Genomic DNA, 14,788 nt, shown 5'->3' with positions numbered 1-14,788 from the left:
GGCATAACAGCGTGTTATCGTCAATGTTGTGGTTTCGACGTCATGGAGAAAGGCCAATCGCTGCCCCACTAGTCAAGCCCCTCCATCGTGGAACACACCAAATGATAATATACACTTCTTCAAGGCCGGCAAGGCCGGAGTGGCCGGTCACCATCGCTGGCTTTCATCGGATCACAGCGGCAACAAAGTTTCAACCATTGCGATCGCATCGTTACTATTTGACATATCTTCCAAGGTTGCTTTGATACAGAACGACTGCTGGGTCCTCGGTGCAGTGGATTTTGCTTGCGAGGAATCCTGGACGAAAGGACAGCGAGATATCTTTACTGCAGCTTCAACGCGCCCCTTCTCCCACCCGCACACATCTCGTTTGTCAACCACACCTCGGTGGGCCCGCAGATACATTAACTTCTACGTTCAACATATGGAAGGGGACCCTCATCGACATATGACAAGGTGTCAGCAGCGACGACACGAGGCCCGTCAGGTAGGTCGTCAAGAAGACCTTCGGAGAAAGCAGCCGCTTCCTTCTCGCGGGCACGTCGCAGCGCATCTTCGTGCAGTTGTTCACGAACGCGATTCGCCCAATCATAGATACCCTTGACGGTGCGCGTTTTGTGTTCCATAGCCCAGAGAAGTTTCTGCCCGGGGCCAAAATCTCCTCGCGTAGCTCTCTGGCTGTGGCGGAGTATGGTGTTCAACAACTTGAACGTGTTTTCGTCGAACGGATGGACTGCGCGATCCATCTCCTCCAATTGACGCATGATGCCGTCAAGGTCGCCTTTACGGAACATGATGTTTATGTGCGAATTGAATAGCGAGGTTGATGATCCAAATGTAAACTCCGAGGGTCCCAAACCCTTGAGAGCAGGCAAAACCAACGCAGCAAACGGAGAGCCCGGAAAGTCTTGCTCAAATGTCTTCATAACGTAGTTGATGATCAGTGGAAAGTTGGTTGACCACTTGTGAATATCGGCTTCTTCGATGGGTAGAGGAGTTGGTGGTGCGGTCAGCTTCCGATGGACAGCCGGCTCTGGTGCCTTCAGATAAGCCGCTTTCTTCTTGTCCGCTTGCGCTCGATCACGATTCGCGTTGGCGAGAGGATCATTTAGACGAAGTGCCTTGACTTTGGCGAAGACATCCTCCTGTAGGAATTGCCACAGCGCGGCGTCGGTTTGTATTTTATCGATCGCGTCACGATACTTCCGCAATTCCTTCGCCTTTTGTTTTATCGACTCGGTCACCACAAGGCGCACCTCAACTTCATTAGCCGCAGGCCCTATTGCAGGCCCCATCTCCTTGTTTCGTACGCCAATCGGTTTCTTCGACACCGGCTTCGGGGCGAACATCGCATTCTCGCGCTGTACTGCCTGATCCAAAATTTCATCTAGCGTCAAGCCGGTACCGCTGAAACTGCCATTCTCCATGCCGGTGCGAAAGAGCTTTTCAAATGTTTGATATTCTCTGGCGGATATTGAGGAGTTCTCCAAAGCATTGTACTCTTTCATATTATCGAGACCTTCAAAGGGGAGACTCGCCTTCCGCTGCATTGGTTTCATCTTGTCTCTTTCATGCCCAAGCCCTTGAGTTCGATCGATGTTTTCAACAATGCCGGCCCTCCTCGCACCCATCGCAGAATGTCCTGAACCTCCATGTTTGTAATGAGTCGGCCGCAATTCTCCCAATGGTCCTGATCGGCGGCCTCGATTGCGGGCGAGAGGGTATGGTGCCTTTCGAGAGAGTAGTTTCTCAGTCTCTTCTCGGGTCGTGAGGATGTCGGTGTTGGGTTCCGCCTGCAGCACCCGCTCAGACGGGCCTTTGAACGGTGCAAATGCCCTGGGTGATGTGCGGCGTAAAGCTTCTCCGTCTGTTTGTTGACGATCTGGCTCATCGCGATCCGTAGCGTACTGTCGTGTGATAGTCTTTGTTTGATAGAGGAAAGATAGTACGATTCCCGTAGATGGAACGCCAGCCAGTGTTGTCCGAACGAGCTGCCTGCCGAAGACGCTCTGTCCGTGGCCCGATAGTTGTGCTGTAGCCATTGACGTCGTCGTTGTTGACTTGGCGATCAAGTTGGTGATGCGACTGGTGAATTTGCGATGACTATAATACAGTTTAGGTTCTGAATGTGCTCCATAACTATAATGCTAGGTGACACTTCATAGACAATTCCCTCGTCTTGAAATCCATGGATGCTAGCATTTTCGAAACGGGACTAGTGACAAAACTTATGACCCTGTGAATTTCTGTGCCTGACGAAGTGTGAACTCGTCGGAGACGCGCCTGGACGCGACGCGCTCCGTCATGGACGTCATGGTCGACATCGTCCAGTCCAATTATGACGAGGTCGCTTCGTACAACAAATCAACAGCCGTAGAAAGAGAAAGATTTTCACTCGACACAGAGATAATGCATAAAGACATTTGAGGACTCTCCGAAGCATTTCAGAAATTCCACAAATTGTCGTATATGCAGACACGAACATAACCAATCCGGGCAGGCCGTTCACGATCAAACCTGCCATCATGGCGGGCAAAACTAACCAGATGAGCGAATATGAGCGACAGCGACAGGAGAAAATCGCGAAGAATCAGGCACTTCTACAGCAACTACAATTAGACGCCCAGCAGACTGGAATTGGGCCAAAATCGCGACCAAAGCCTTCATCATCAACAGCTCAGAAGCGCAAAAGGCCAACCGACAGAGCGATCAAGGTTGAAACTGCGCCTCGAAGAACATCGGCGCGTCTCCAAGGCATCGTTGCTGATTCCGAAGTCGCTAGACAGAAAGATGAAGCAGATGCTGTCGCATTTCAAGAAGAACAAAAGGCAAAGCGACAACGTATCAGTGAAGACATTAACCTCACGGACGCCATCACGAATGGTGGGCATTGGAATCGTGCCGGGAATTGGTTGAGTAATGTTGGACCTGCAAACCCGGGCGAGCGCACATTCGATGCGCAAGATATCCGCAACACTTCCGACAAAGAGCTTAGAGAAGTACGCGAGCGGATGAGTAGCCTGCAGTTGTGGGAAGGCGCCCAGCCAAACAGGATCAAAATTACTCCTGAGAGGATATACTCGCTCGGTTTCCATCCGACCGAGGAGAAAGCGCTTGTGTTCGCAGGCGACAAGCTTGGAAGTCTTGGTTTGTTCGATGCATCGCAAACCTCTCCCGAGAAAATCAAGCAGGAGGCCGACGATGCAGATGAAGATGGCGACGTGGACGAGGAGCAAGAGCCGGCGATAACAACATTCAAAATTCATACGAGGACGATCAGTGCATTCACATTTGCACCTCACGACCAGAATGCTCTTTTTTCTGCTTCGTATGATTCGTCAATTCGCAAATTAGATTTGGCAAAGGGCACTGCGGTGGAAATTTATGCGCCAAGCGACACTGGTGCTGATGAGCCGCTGTCTGGCGTGCAGATCAGCCATGCCGATCCAAACATGCTCCACTTCACCACTTTGGACGGACGATTTGGTATGCATGATATTCGCACACCGAAGGACGAGGTAAGCTTGATGCAGCTTTCGGAGAAGAAGATTGGTGGATTCTCTCTGCATCCCGCACACCCTCATATACTCGCAACAGCTTCACTGGATCGTACTCTGAAGATTTGGGATCTACGCAAGATAAGTGGAAAGAAGGACGACCGTACCCCATCACTGGTAGGAGAGCACTTGTCCAAATTGTCCGTCTCGCACGCAGCTTTCAACAGTGCCGGCCAGGTTGCGACGGCCAGTTATGACGACACAGTAAAGATCTACGACTTCTCCGATTGTGGTAGCTGGCAGCCTGGAAAAACCACATTGGGTGAAGATGAAATGAAACCTGCGACAATCGTTCCACACAACAACCAGACAGGGCGTTGGGTTACAATTCTGCGTGCTCAGTGGCAGCAGCGGCCGCGCGACGGCATCCAGCGATTTGTTATCGGCAACATGAATCGTTTTGTTGATATCTATTCTGGCGATGGAAAGCAACTTGCGCAACTGGGAGACGACAGCATCACAGCCGTCCCCGCGGTAGCACAATTCCACCCGACAATGGACTGGGTGGGCGCTGGAACCGCGTCTGGCAAATTGGCCCTGTTCATGCCAGCATGACCTGGCGCCATTGCAGTTTTCCAGAGAGATACTCCCATTCCGTCATTTTGAAGTCCCTGAATAGCGTGCGTAATGTTAGTCAATCGTCTATCGACACGCCATCGGAACAAATCCTTGGCGAGATCATCCCGTGGCCGACGCAATTAGGGCTTCACCAATGCAACAGCGGCAAACCCATCAGGCTGCTACACCATTCGAGTAAGTCTATGCGAGGACATGAGGGAACGAATGAATTACTGGAAGCCTCTTGTGAGTAGCAAACGCGCTCCGGTAGCTGCCGTTTCAGCAGCATGTACCGTGGACAAAACAAAGCCGAACGTCCAATTCTTCAGGCCCAGCCCCAAATCCTCCGGGTGATTTGCATGTGAACTCCAACCAAATTGTGGGGAAAGCCATGGCCGCGCGCACATGGCTTTGTCTACATCTACCAAGGAAGCCGACGGAACATCGTTGAGCTGCCCTCGCCACACCGCTTTCCGACCTACCGTTTCAGAATGATTTGCGAAATCCATTCTTGGGTAGAACAAATATGTTATCATGTATTTACAATGACGTTCATATCCTTTGACCTCATCAATCTGTCTTACCTCGCGAGGCAACAATTGGAGGACTCACCTCTCGCTTTCCAGAGGTCCGAATTCCTCCGAGGGATAGCGCTGTTCCGGCTCGAACTTAATATTTCTGATGCAAGGTACTGCGCCGAAAAATCCATCATGCCATCCAACGGCGAACGCGTTCTTCAGACGGGGACGATCCGGCACCGGAAAGCGACCAATGCAAGCCAGACGTAAGCGCCTCGGACTACATAGGTATCAACGCTGCTGGCCATGGGGCATGTATGACGTTTTTCGTCACAAGCCAGCGATGTCAACTCGTCGGGCGTCGAAGGTGGCTGCGAGGATGTCGAGATGTGGAAGCGTGATCCACTCTATTCCGATAATTGCATAGGTTTCACGCGACGCATTCTTGGCCATGGCTTGTGACACATCACGATCTACCGCAGGCCGTCCTCTTGTGGTGGTGCCAATGTTGTCACTGGAGCTTATCACCTGCCTGTCCAGCTGAACGGTCGGGGAATTGCATCCAGGGCAAGAACAGTGATTCTTTCGTTGCTACGTACTCGTCACCACGGTAGTATAATCGAATCACAAGAATGGCTGCTAGCAGTCTGCACAACGAGTGCCGGGTCGGCTAAGCTATTACCGTGGATTGATGACTGTGTTGGTTTGTGTGGGTCATCTTGGGCCTGCTCTTATATGTTTGAGATATGATGACGCGAGTGATTCGCTCTTCTATTCATGTCCTCTCGTTTGTTTTTCGAAAATTTGACAACCTCATATCCGAAGCACTGACTGTCTTCGTTCCTTTTGAGAGGTACAAAGGCTATTCGAAGCGTCGTACTTGGACACAAAGCATAACCAATAGCAACAATGAATCCATCAATGGCTAGCAAGACCGTTCAGTCACTACGAGGGTTTGCCTGCGATACATCGCTCCTACGATCGACTCAGCGTCCACAACTTCATAGTGAAAGCAGCGTGATTTCTCATCAACGGAGACATATCACCATCAAGCAACTCGAAGCAGCCAAGAATGGTTCGTCTTATCTTACCTCTTCAGTATCGTGATCCCACGGGCCATATATTCATAGATCTCACTGATATTTCACACCAGATCGTACTCGGGTCGTCATTCTCGGATCTGGCTGGGCAGGGTATACGCTTGCGCGAAGCCTCAACCCAAAGAAGTTCCAGACCGTGCTTGTATCTCCTCGCTCATACTTTGTCTTTACTCCTCTACTTGCTTCGACCTCCGTCGGTACTCTGGAGTTCCGCACCGCACTGGAGCCCATTCGATCTCGAAGCAGTACATACGACTACATCCAAGGACGAGCCGATGCTGTTGACTTTGGTAAAAAGGAAATCATGGTTCGGGAGACGGTGCGAGATCCTAACCTCGGATTACTTCCGGTCCGGGCTGGCGAGGAGCGTGATGAACGACCCATTGAGATGCGAATTGAAGCCAGCCGTGGTGAACTCTTTTCCATGTCTTACGACAAACTCATTGTCAGTGTGGGCAGCTACAGTCAGACCTTTGGCATACCTGGAGTGAAAGAGAATGCCTTCTTTCTCAAGGACGTGCAAGATGCGCGCAAGATCCGGAATAAATTATTATCGTGCTTCGAAACCGCTAGTCTGCCGACGACTCCTCTCGCATTGAAAAAGCAGCTCCTTAACTTCGCCATTGTTGGTGGCGGACCGACCGGTATTGAATTCTCTGGCGAGCTCCGTGACATTGTGCGAGAAGACCTCGGACACTTGTATCCGCAATTGAAAGAACACGTCCAAATCACTGTTTACGATGTCGCCGATAAGATTCTCCCGATGTTCGACGAGAAGCTCGGACAATACGCCATCGATCATTTCAATAGCGAAGGAGTCACGATCAAAACGAGCCATCGCATCAAGGCCCTTCGCCGTGGTTTGCCAAACGTTACCGGAAGTGGAACCACAAATGATGACGTCAAGGCGAGTGGCTTTACACTTTCACTCGAGAATGGAGTCTCATCTGAAGTCGGCTGTGGTTTCGTGGTTTGGAGCACCGGCCTGATGAGCAATCCCTTCGTGGAGAAAGCGCTCGGCGCCTCTTTCTCCGCGCCTGCCAATTGTGTGCGTCTGCTTACGGATTGTGATGCCAACCCCGATCCGGCGACGACCTCGGGAACCTGGAGTGTTCAGACCCACCCACGAACTGGTAGTGTGATCACAGATGACTTCCTGCGAGTTCAACTAAGTGCAAGACCATCAGCGGTCATGAAAAGTAATCTCGATCCCGCCTCGAAGAATTCCCAGTCACCAACCGAAGACAAGCAGCCGCAGTCGACGGCCATGCTGCGGGACGTGTTTGCGCTCGGCGATTGTGCGATCATCGACGGGACTGAATACCCTGCTACAGCACAGGTTGCTTCACAGAAGGCGACGTGGTTAGCCCGGAAACTCAACAAAGGCGACATCAACACGCGAGGATTCTCATTTGTAAGTTGGCTGACACAAAACCCATATGATGAAGCGTAGGGCTGTGAAGACCGCATGCTGACGAAAATAATTGCTCAGGCCAACCAAGGAATCATGGCGTACATCGGCAAATGGAATGCGATCGTGCAATTAAACAAAGGCAGTCTCAGTGGGCGGACGGCTTGGCTGATGTGGCGAGGTGCTTATCTAGTCAAGTCGATCTCATGGCGGAATCGCCTGCTCATTCCCATGTATTGGACTTTGAATGCCCTGTTTGGGAGGGATGTGTCGCGGTTCTGAAGGGCCTCCGCAAGCGTCAATAACAGGCATCGAGGAGGAGGAGGAGGACATGCAGATAGCAAGTGCAGATTCGACGAGGACGAAGAACAATTGTCACTTGGGCAATTTTCAGAAAGTCTTTCGGAAGACATCCCGAAACTCTTTGTCACAAGCAATCTGGTTGAAATGGAAATTTCCCTGATCCACAATTTTGCCCGACGAGATTTCTCCCCGAAATTTGTAGATCTTCTAGACTATCTTTACTTCAGGCGCACGACGTTTCTAAATCATCCAGGATTTGTTTCATGTCGCCCCTGAAATTATGCCATCTGGGAAGCGCAGATCCAGCCGGAGCGGAGAAACTCGCTGCGGGCGGCCCGCAAGCTTTGAGTGGTCGTGCGAGGTCTTCCACACTACCTACGACGCATGAAGGGATGGCCATCGGTGCTGTAATTTGGCAGATCTACAGCGACAAAGAAAGCAATCCAAAACTACCACAACAGTAAACGCTTGGGCTCTAAGACTTCCACATCCATTCCCATCGGCGGAGATTGGATTCAAGCGCTTGAGCCTTTGAGGCCGTGTACAATGACGACGCGATTGCGTCCTCTTCCCTGCCGTTTCGATGGATTCATGCAGGAGACACCCCTGTCGTCGGACTCGGACATAAAATCTGGCTGGAAACCGTTCCATTCTCTTGGGCGTTGATCTTTTCTCCCGCCCAACGGCCAAACAGCTTTTGCACAGACGTCGATCGTGCAATGGCGCCGATATCTGCTGACCACGTTTGGACTACAGTACGGTTTACACAGACGAGAAGTTCGAATGGCAGGTTTAAGCTTTTCCCATCTGCAAAATTGTGTTCGCATTTGCCTTTTTCGAGTCCATATCGGAGTCGAGACCATGTCCGCCTGTTGGCGGTGTCCGTGCATGGCGAGCCTGGCCGACAGTGACGAACAGTCACCGGTCACCATAATGATGATGGGTGTGATGGATAATTACGGCCAAACCGAGCACCGTCACGCCAGTCGGTGGTGAACACAACACTTACGCGAAATTGCTCCGGGCGAGATGGTTCGACCAGGCACGTGATGGTTACCACGATATCGCTGGGAGCTGATCTCTTCAGTCAGGGTGTCTCTGATAGCAAATCCGACAAAAGGGGTAAAAGATCATTCATAGGAGGGGGGCCAAAGTGGTGTGGATGCCGCGAAATGGATTGGCGTGATTTATTTTAGCTGGCTTGCCCATGGGAATTTTTGCACGCGGATACAAATGGAAATGAGGGGGAAAATCCTACTACCTACTACCTAGGTAGGCACCCTAGCAGGGCTATAATCATCGGCGGCGGCGCGCGCGCGTTGCTCTTCTCTGCTGCAGCGATCGGTCCATGTCGGGCGGAGACAGTTTCTCGCTCACTCGCGGGCAACACGTACAGTACAGTACGGTACAGTACCAGAAAGAAGTATAAGAGGAAGAGGAGGAGAGACAATCAATAGCCGTGTCCAGTGTAGATGTGTGTTATAGGAGAATCTACCGTACTGCACTGCAGTAGCAAAGTGGGTATCATCATATCGGCGCACCAGCTGATTGTAACAATTGTGTCTCCTCCATCAATCAGTACATGCGGCATCTCCCACACCACCAACCGTTCATCCTCGTCTCGTCACACCCAACACAGACACGCCCTCACTCTCGCACATGCGCCTTCACATCCGCCCGCCGTCCCTCCCCATTGAACTGACACCTATGGTTCTCTCACCCTGACTGCCACAGAAACAACCACTGTGCGCACGCCGAGTTCAGTGTCATCCTCTTCAGTTACACCTTCACTGGCGTCCCATCTCTCACTCCCGCTCGTACATACAGCGATAGTCACGACAACGACTGCGACAGCGACAACGACGCCAATTGAATACCAGCTTCGCCGCCTCGCAATCGACCCTTCAACGCCCACCTCAGCATTTCAATTACACCAATAACGCTGGTCGCTCATCTGGAGAGTCTTACGAGACAGCCGTTCGTACAACCACAGCACCGTCAACAGTGAACGCTCGACGTCAACGGCAGCGCTATTGGTGCTTTCTTAACCGTCGCCATTCGGCGCGTCGCTTGGGGTTCTCTTCAATCGCATACCGAAAGGGTTCAGCATCGGCCTTCTGGTCCTGTAGGCTGTCCCCGGAATGGCCGTGTCGTTACTACAGACCCCTTCACGCGCGTCGACCTCTTCCGGCTCGTCCTTCATCCCCATCACCCGGCAGAACACCATGACTTCCCAGGAGAGCTCTTCGCGCTCGATGCGCGCGTCGAAGCGCTACTCCGTTACCGCCCTATACTTGTCCATGAACGCGAGCCAAAAAGATTTGGAGATCGAGGACGACTTGGCGAGAGGTGGGGACAATATCTTGAGCGTCGTGTTGATGGGGGACATCTTACTGACCTATCCGGTGCAGCGCAAAAAGCATTAAGAGAATTGAAAGCCCGGATATCATCTCAGTCCAAAAAGAATTTCGTGTTGGAGAAGGATGTGCGATATCTCGACTCGCGAATTGCTCTGCTCGTGCAGAATCGCATGGCTTTGGAAGAGGTAAAGACAATCCGTGAGAATCGATACTGGTTGGTACAGACATCTTACGATTGAACTTAGAAAGAAGAGGTCGCCAGCCACTTGGACGACTCGGCCGACTTGACCGAAGGCACTTTTCCCAATGATGAAAAGACGCAAAAATACGGCAATCTGCTCTTTCTCCTGCAGAGTGAGCCGCGACACATTGCACATTTGTGTCGCCTGGTCACCATGGCCGAAATCGACCAGCTTCTGCAAACCGTCATGTTTACCATCTACGGAAACCAATACGAGAGCCGAGAAGAGCACCTTTTGCTCACCATGTTTCAGGTATGCGCCAACAGCTACCATCGCAATTGACAACAGCTCCACTGACCATTATAGTCTGTCTTGACATTTCAATTCGATAATACCCCTGATTATTCTTCCCTTCTGCGAGCCAACACTCCTGTTTCACGAATGATGACCACCTACACCAGAAGAGGACCTGGTCAAAGTTACCTCAAGACTATCCTGTCTGAGCGCATCGCTTCATTGATCAGCATCAAAGACCTCGACCTCGAAATCAATCCCCTCAAGGTTTACGAGGCGATGATTGACCAAATCGAACGAAACGGCGGACAAGTGCCCGACAATTTGCCAAAGGGCGTTACAGCCGAGCAAGCAGCTCTTAATCCGACAGTCCAGTCAGTCATCGGTCCGCGTATTGAAATGCTCATTGAGATTGCCACATCTTTCTTGGACACGATCATTGAGGGTTTGGAAGAGACGCCATATGGAATTCGATGGATTTGCAAGCAGATTCGAAGCTTGACGAGGAGAAAATACCCCGATGCTCAGGAGCAGACATTCTGTACCCTCATTGGTGGCTTCTTCTTTTTACGCTTCATCAATCCGGCCATTGTCACTCCCCGCTCGTACATGCTCATCGAACAGACCCCGGCCGACAACCCCAAGCGCACCCTCACGTACGTGGCGAAGATGCTGCAGAACTTGGCCAACAAGCCCTCTTATGCCAAGGAACCTTATATGCAGAAGCTCCAGCCCTTTATTGAGGCAAACAAGGAGCGCATCAACAAATTCATGCTGGACCTGTGCGAAGTGCAGGACTTTTACGAAAGTCTCGAAATGGACAACTACGTCGCGCTATCGAAGAAAGATCTTGAGCTTTCGATCACACTCAACGAAGTCTACGCCACTCACACTTTGATCGAGAAGCACTACAAGGAGCTTGTCAAGGATGACAACTCGCCTTTGAGTCAACTGCTTGGCGAATTGGGTCCTGCTCCGCCTCAGCTGCCACGTAAGGAAAATCGACACATCAACCTTCCCCTTTTCAGTAAATGGGAAACTTCTCTTGATGACTTCACTGCTGCCATGGATATCACACAAGACGAAGTTTTTTTCATGGAGGCCAAATCAACTTTTGTCATGATCATGAGATCCTTACCGACTGGGTCGCTCGTCATGCGCCGACCTTTACACCTTAACCGAGTGGCAGAAGCTGCAGCCACGACTAAAAACGACTCAGTTATGGTCCGAAAGGGCATTCGCGCGATGGAACTTCTGAATCAATTGCAGGAACTTGGCGTGATCGATCGTGAAGACGGCTTCGCGCTGCTTCGTGACGAAATTGAACAGGAGCTCGTCCATCTCGGCTCGTTGAAAGACAAGGTCCTTGCCGAGAGTCAGAAACTTGAGGAGGTCTTCCGCACCATTCGTGATCACAACACATACTTGGTCGGCCAACTCGAGACCTACAAAAGCTACCTGCACAACGTCCGTGGCCAGTCCGACGGCACCAATAAGCGCGGCCAAACCGTCAAGGTGCTCGGGCCGTACAAATTTACCCACCAGGAACTGGAGAAGCAAGGCGTCATTCAGAAATCGAACGTTCCGGAGAACCGACGCGCCAATATTTACTTCAATATCACGAGTCCTAGTCCTGGTACTTTTGTCATTTCGCTGCACTACAAGGGTCGAAATCGTGGTCTGTTGGAACTGGATTTGAAACTTGACGATCTCCTGGAAATGCAGAAGGAGCAACAGGAAGATCTCGATCTGGAGTATGTTCAATTCAATGTGAGCAAGGTGCTGCAATTGCTCAACAAACGATTTGCGAGAAAGCGGACCTGAAGACGCTATCAGGGCTTGTTTTGTTCGAAATTTGAATGCAGGAAGGCGCGAAATGTTTGGATAGAGAGGGATTGAGCAAGACTAGCCATTGGCAAAAATGGAAGGCCAGGATCCCAATCGCTTGCTCATGTTCGGCAACAGCACTTGCCGAGTCAGTGTCCACCGCGCCTCGGTCTGCACTGGGGTTTCCCAGACGCAGCACGCGGGTACGCCATTGGCGCAAACGTGTACAAGAGCTGCTCCTGATCAGTCTGCCAAAAAGCGACCACGCGAGCGCTGCAAACCTCATCGCTACAGCTCCCTCCAATCACGCCTTTGTTCCTCAACGGACCATGTACATTAGTAACGATCACCTCCACCTTCACAGCCATCATCACCACACCAACAAGAACCGCGACACACAACATCCGAAGTTATCCTGCTCCAGCCCCTCGCTCTTCCCATTTCGCACGCCCTTCCAAGTGCAACCCAAGGGAATGAGAACGTAGCATCGAGTCGCCTTTCTCAGCGCTCGTGCGCTCGCACACTTCCTCGTCCCACTTTACCCGCCCCGGCTTCTGAACCCACCATCGACATGCATCCCTTCTCCCACGACTGTCCCACGCTCGGCCAGAGCGAAATTCCCAGAACTTAAGCGAAATTGGACCAAGTCATTGAACAGGGAGTGAAGAACACGAGCACGCTTGGGGCACAGTGGGCTGTCTGTACACAGGAATTCCAGGCCCGTTTGAGTACGAGTGTGTTTGATGGGAAGAATGTGAAATTGCAACGGGAAATAGGGATGCCTTTGAATTTGATGGGAATCAGCGATTGAGATATGCGGAATCTTTTGAAGAGCCCCCTTCCTTCTTTTCTTCCTTTACTCCTAATTAATCACTCGTTTGTAATTTCGAAAAACCGGTTAATCTTGTCCCAGAAATGTTTGAGGTACTGTAGATCAAGTCCGTGGACTTCACAGCTTTGGCTGACGTTGTTGAAGGACATTGTCGAGGTAACTTGACGTGACAAAGCAGAAAGCTTCAAGTTTTCTTGACTATCCCCCCACATACCTAACGCCAAGCACCAGGGCGTGGCCACCCCCAGGGCGTGGCCACCAATTTCAACATGAACCACCTTCAATATTGATTATCTCAACGAATACTTAATAAATTGCTCTGAAACTCAGATATGTTATATATCAATACTGGCTACTCTACTTTACATGTTCTAGAGTTATGGCCTAATGTACCACACTTGCTACACCTGCTAGCACGCTTTGAAGGCTTCGGCATCTGCTCTATTATTTGTGCTTCTACCTCCTCTTGCTCAACTATCTCTTGGATCTGAGAGGCTGACAGAGCATGGTCTAATAGGATTGCTTTCCTCTTCCTGGATTTGCGTTTATGCATTGCTTTATTAGCCTCTTGTAAAGCAAAAACCTGCGACTGAAGTAGAGCAGCAGAAGCAGCCATTTCTTGAGCTCCTTTAGAAAGCTGGTTCAAGGCCTCAAAGATAGGTGTTGGAGAGCTGCTCTGATGTCTTTCTAGCCTTCTCTTAATCAATGTGGCCTGCTGATCCACCTCTTGGGTAGTCTTTGGAGTCTTTGTACACCAGGAGCCCTGTGAAGCTGCGCTGAGAGGTGATGAAAATGATGGGTCAAGCCTTGATAACACATCCTCAGGGTTGAATGGATACAGGCCAGAGCCTCTGAACCCTGCCTGGATGTTCTGAGGTGTGATTGATTCAAAGTATGCAGCTTTGAATGCATCTATAAAGGTGCTTTTGTTGATATGAAAGATATGGTTGCGGATCAGGTGCTGAGTCTGTTTTGAGAAGGCCTGCTTCAGAGGGCCAAAGCAGGCAACATCAAGAGGCTGGAGTATATGAGATGAGTGAGGAGGCATCCAGAGAAGGACAATATTGTTCTTTATACAGAAAGAGGTGAACTCTGGTGTTGTATGGCTCCCATGATTGTCCAGGATCAACAATCTTTTGCTGCCAATAGTCTTCATTCTTGTATGATTTTCAAAGTGTTGGATCCATTGCAAGCCAATCTCATCACTTGTCCAGCCTTGAGGGCTTACTGCAAACATCCATGTCTGAGGAAAGTCTTCTCCAAGCCATGAATAGTTGATAGTCTTGCCTTTGAAGATGAGGAGTGGTGGTATGGCTGAACCATCCGCACAGGCTCCTTGGATGACTGTGATCCATTCAGTGCCTGAAGGCTTGACTTGCTTTGGCCTACCAGTCCTTTCAAATGATGTGACTACTCTAGAAGTTGAGATCTGGCCTAATTGAAAGCCTGTCTCATCAAAGTTGTACATGTCTTGTAGTAAGATGCCATGCTTGTTGATAGTGTTCTTCACAAGCTCAAACCAAGCCTCAATCACTACCGGAGTTTCACAGAGCCTTCTCTGGCATTCATAGGTCCTTCCAGATTTCATTATTAGCGAGGGATTGCGCTGAATGAACCTGCTAGGCCAATGCCGGCCAACTTCAGGTTTTCCCTTAGCTTTGCAGATAGAATTGGCCATAGATCGTATAATATCAAGGGTAGGAGATAGCCCTTGAGAATCCTGCTTCAATATGTCCTTAAGAAGGACGCCCTCCTCGATCAGAGTAAGACTGCTATTCTGTGGCATGTAGTCCTCTCTACTAGGCATTCCTTGCAATCTGCGACGTAGTGTTGATCTTGGGATATT

The 14,788-nt window shown here is 50.6% G+C and overlaps 4 protein-coding genes across 4 annotated transcripts; 3 read left to right on the top strand and 1 right to left on the bottom strand.

Moving 5' to 3' along the window:
* Positions 1-324: 324 nt before the first annotated feature.
* On the bottom strand, positions 325-2,213 carry K489DRAFT_38007 (uncharacterized protein). Its single transcript, XM_033604804.1, has one exon. It carries the CDS (start codon positions 2,040-2,042, stop codon positions 405-407), a length of 1,638 nt encoding a protein of 545 aa, XP_033457660.1. The 5' UTR covers positions 2,043-2,213; the 3' UTR covers positions 325-404.
* Positions 2,214-2,546: 333 nt separating this feature from the next.
* Positions 2,547-4,112, top strand: K489DRAFT_390049 (WD repeat-containing protein; the record flags this gene model as incomplete). The annotated part of the gene is made up of 1 exon (XM_033606567.1): positions 2,547-4,112. One exon carries the CDS (start codon positions 2,547-2,549, stop codon positions 4,110-4,112), a length of 1,566 nt encoding a protein of 521 aa, XP_033457659.1.
* Positions 4,113-5,097: 985 nt separating this feature from the next.
* K489DRAFT_37994 (uncharacterized protein) lies at positions 5,098-7,548 on the top strand. Its single transcript, XM_033604771.1, has 3 exons — positions 5,098-5,708; positions 5,787-7,147; positions 7,226-7,548. Exons 1-3 carry the CDS (start codon positions 5,543-5,545, stop codon positions 7,424-7,426), a joined length of 1,728 nt encoding a protein of 575 aa, XP_033457658.1. The 5' UTR covers positions 5,098-5,542; the 3' UTR covers positions 7,427-7,548.
* A 2,124-nt stretch (positions 7,549-9,672) lies between these two features.
* On the top strand, positions 9,673-12,107 carry K489DRAFT_323782 (ras GTPase activator; the record flags this gene model as incomplete). The annotated part of the gene is made up of 4 exons (XM_033601723.1): positions 9,673-9,796; positions 9,859-9,992; positions 10,053-10,301; positions 10,356-12,107. 4 exons carry the CDS (start codon positions 9,673-9,675, stop codon positions 12,105-12,107), a joined length of 2,259 nt encoding a protein of 752 aa, XP_033457657.1.
* Between the last annotated feature and the right edge of the window lie 2,681 nt (positions 12,108-14,788).

This window comes from Dissoconium aciculare (assembly GCF_010015565.1).
Source record: "Dissoconium aciculare CBS 342.82 unplaced genomic scaffold K489scaffold_10, whole genome shotgun sequence".
Taxonomy (NCBI): Eukaryota; Fungi; Ascomycota; class Dothideomycetes; order Mycosphaerellales; family Dissoconiaceae; genus Dissoconium; species Dissoconium aciculare.
This window is presented reverse-complemented; position numbering and strand designations above follow the sequence as displayed.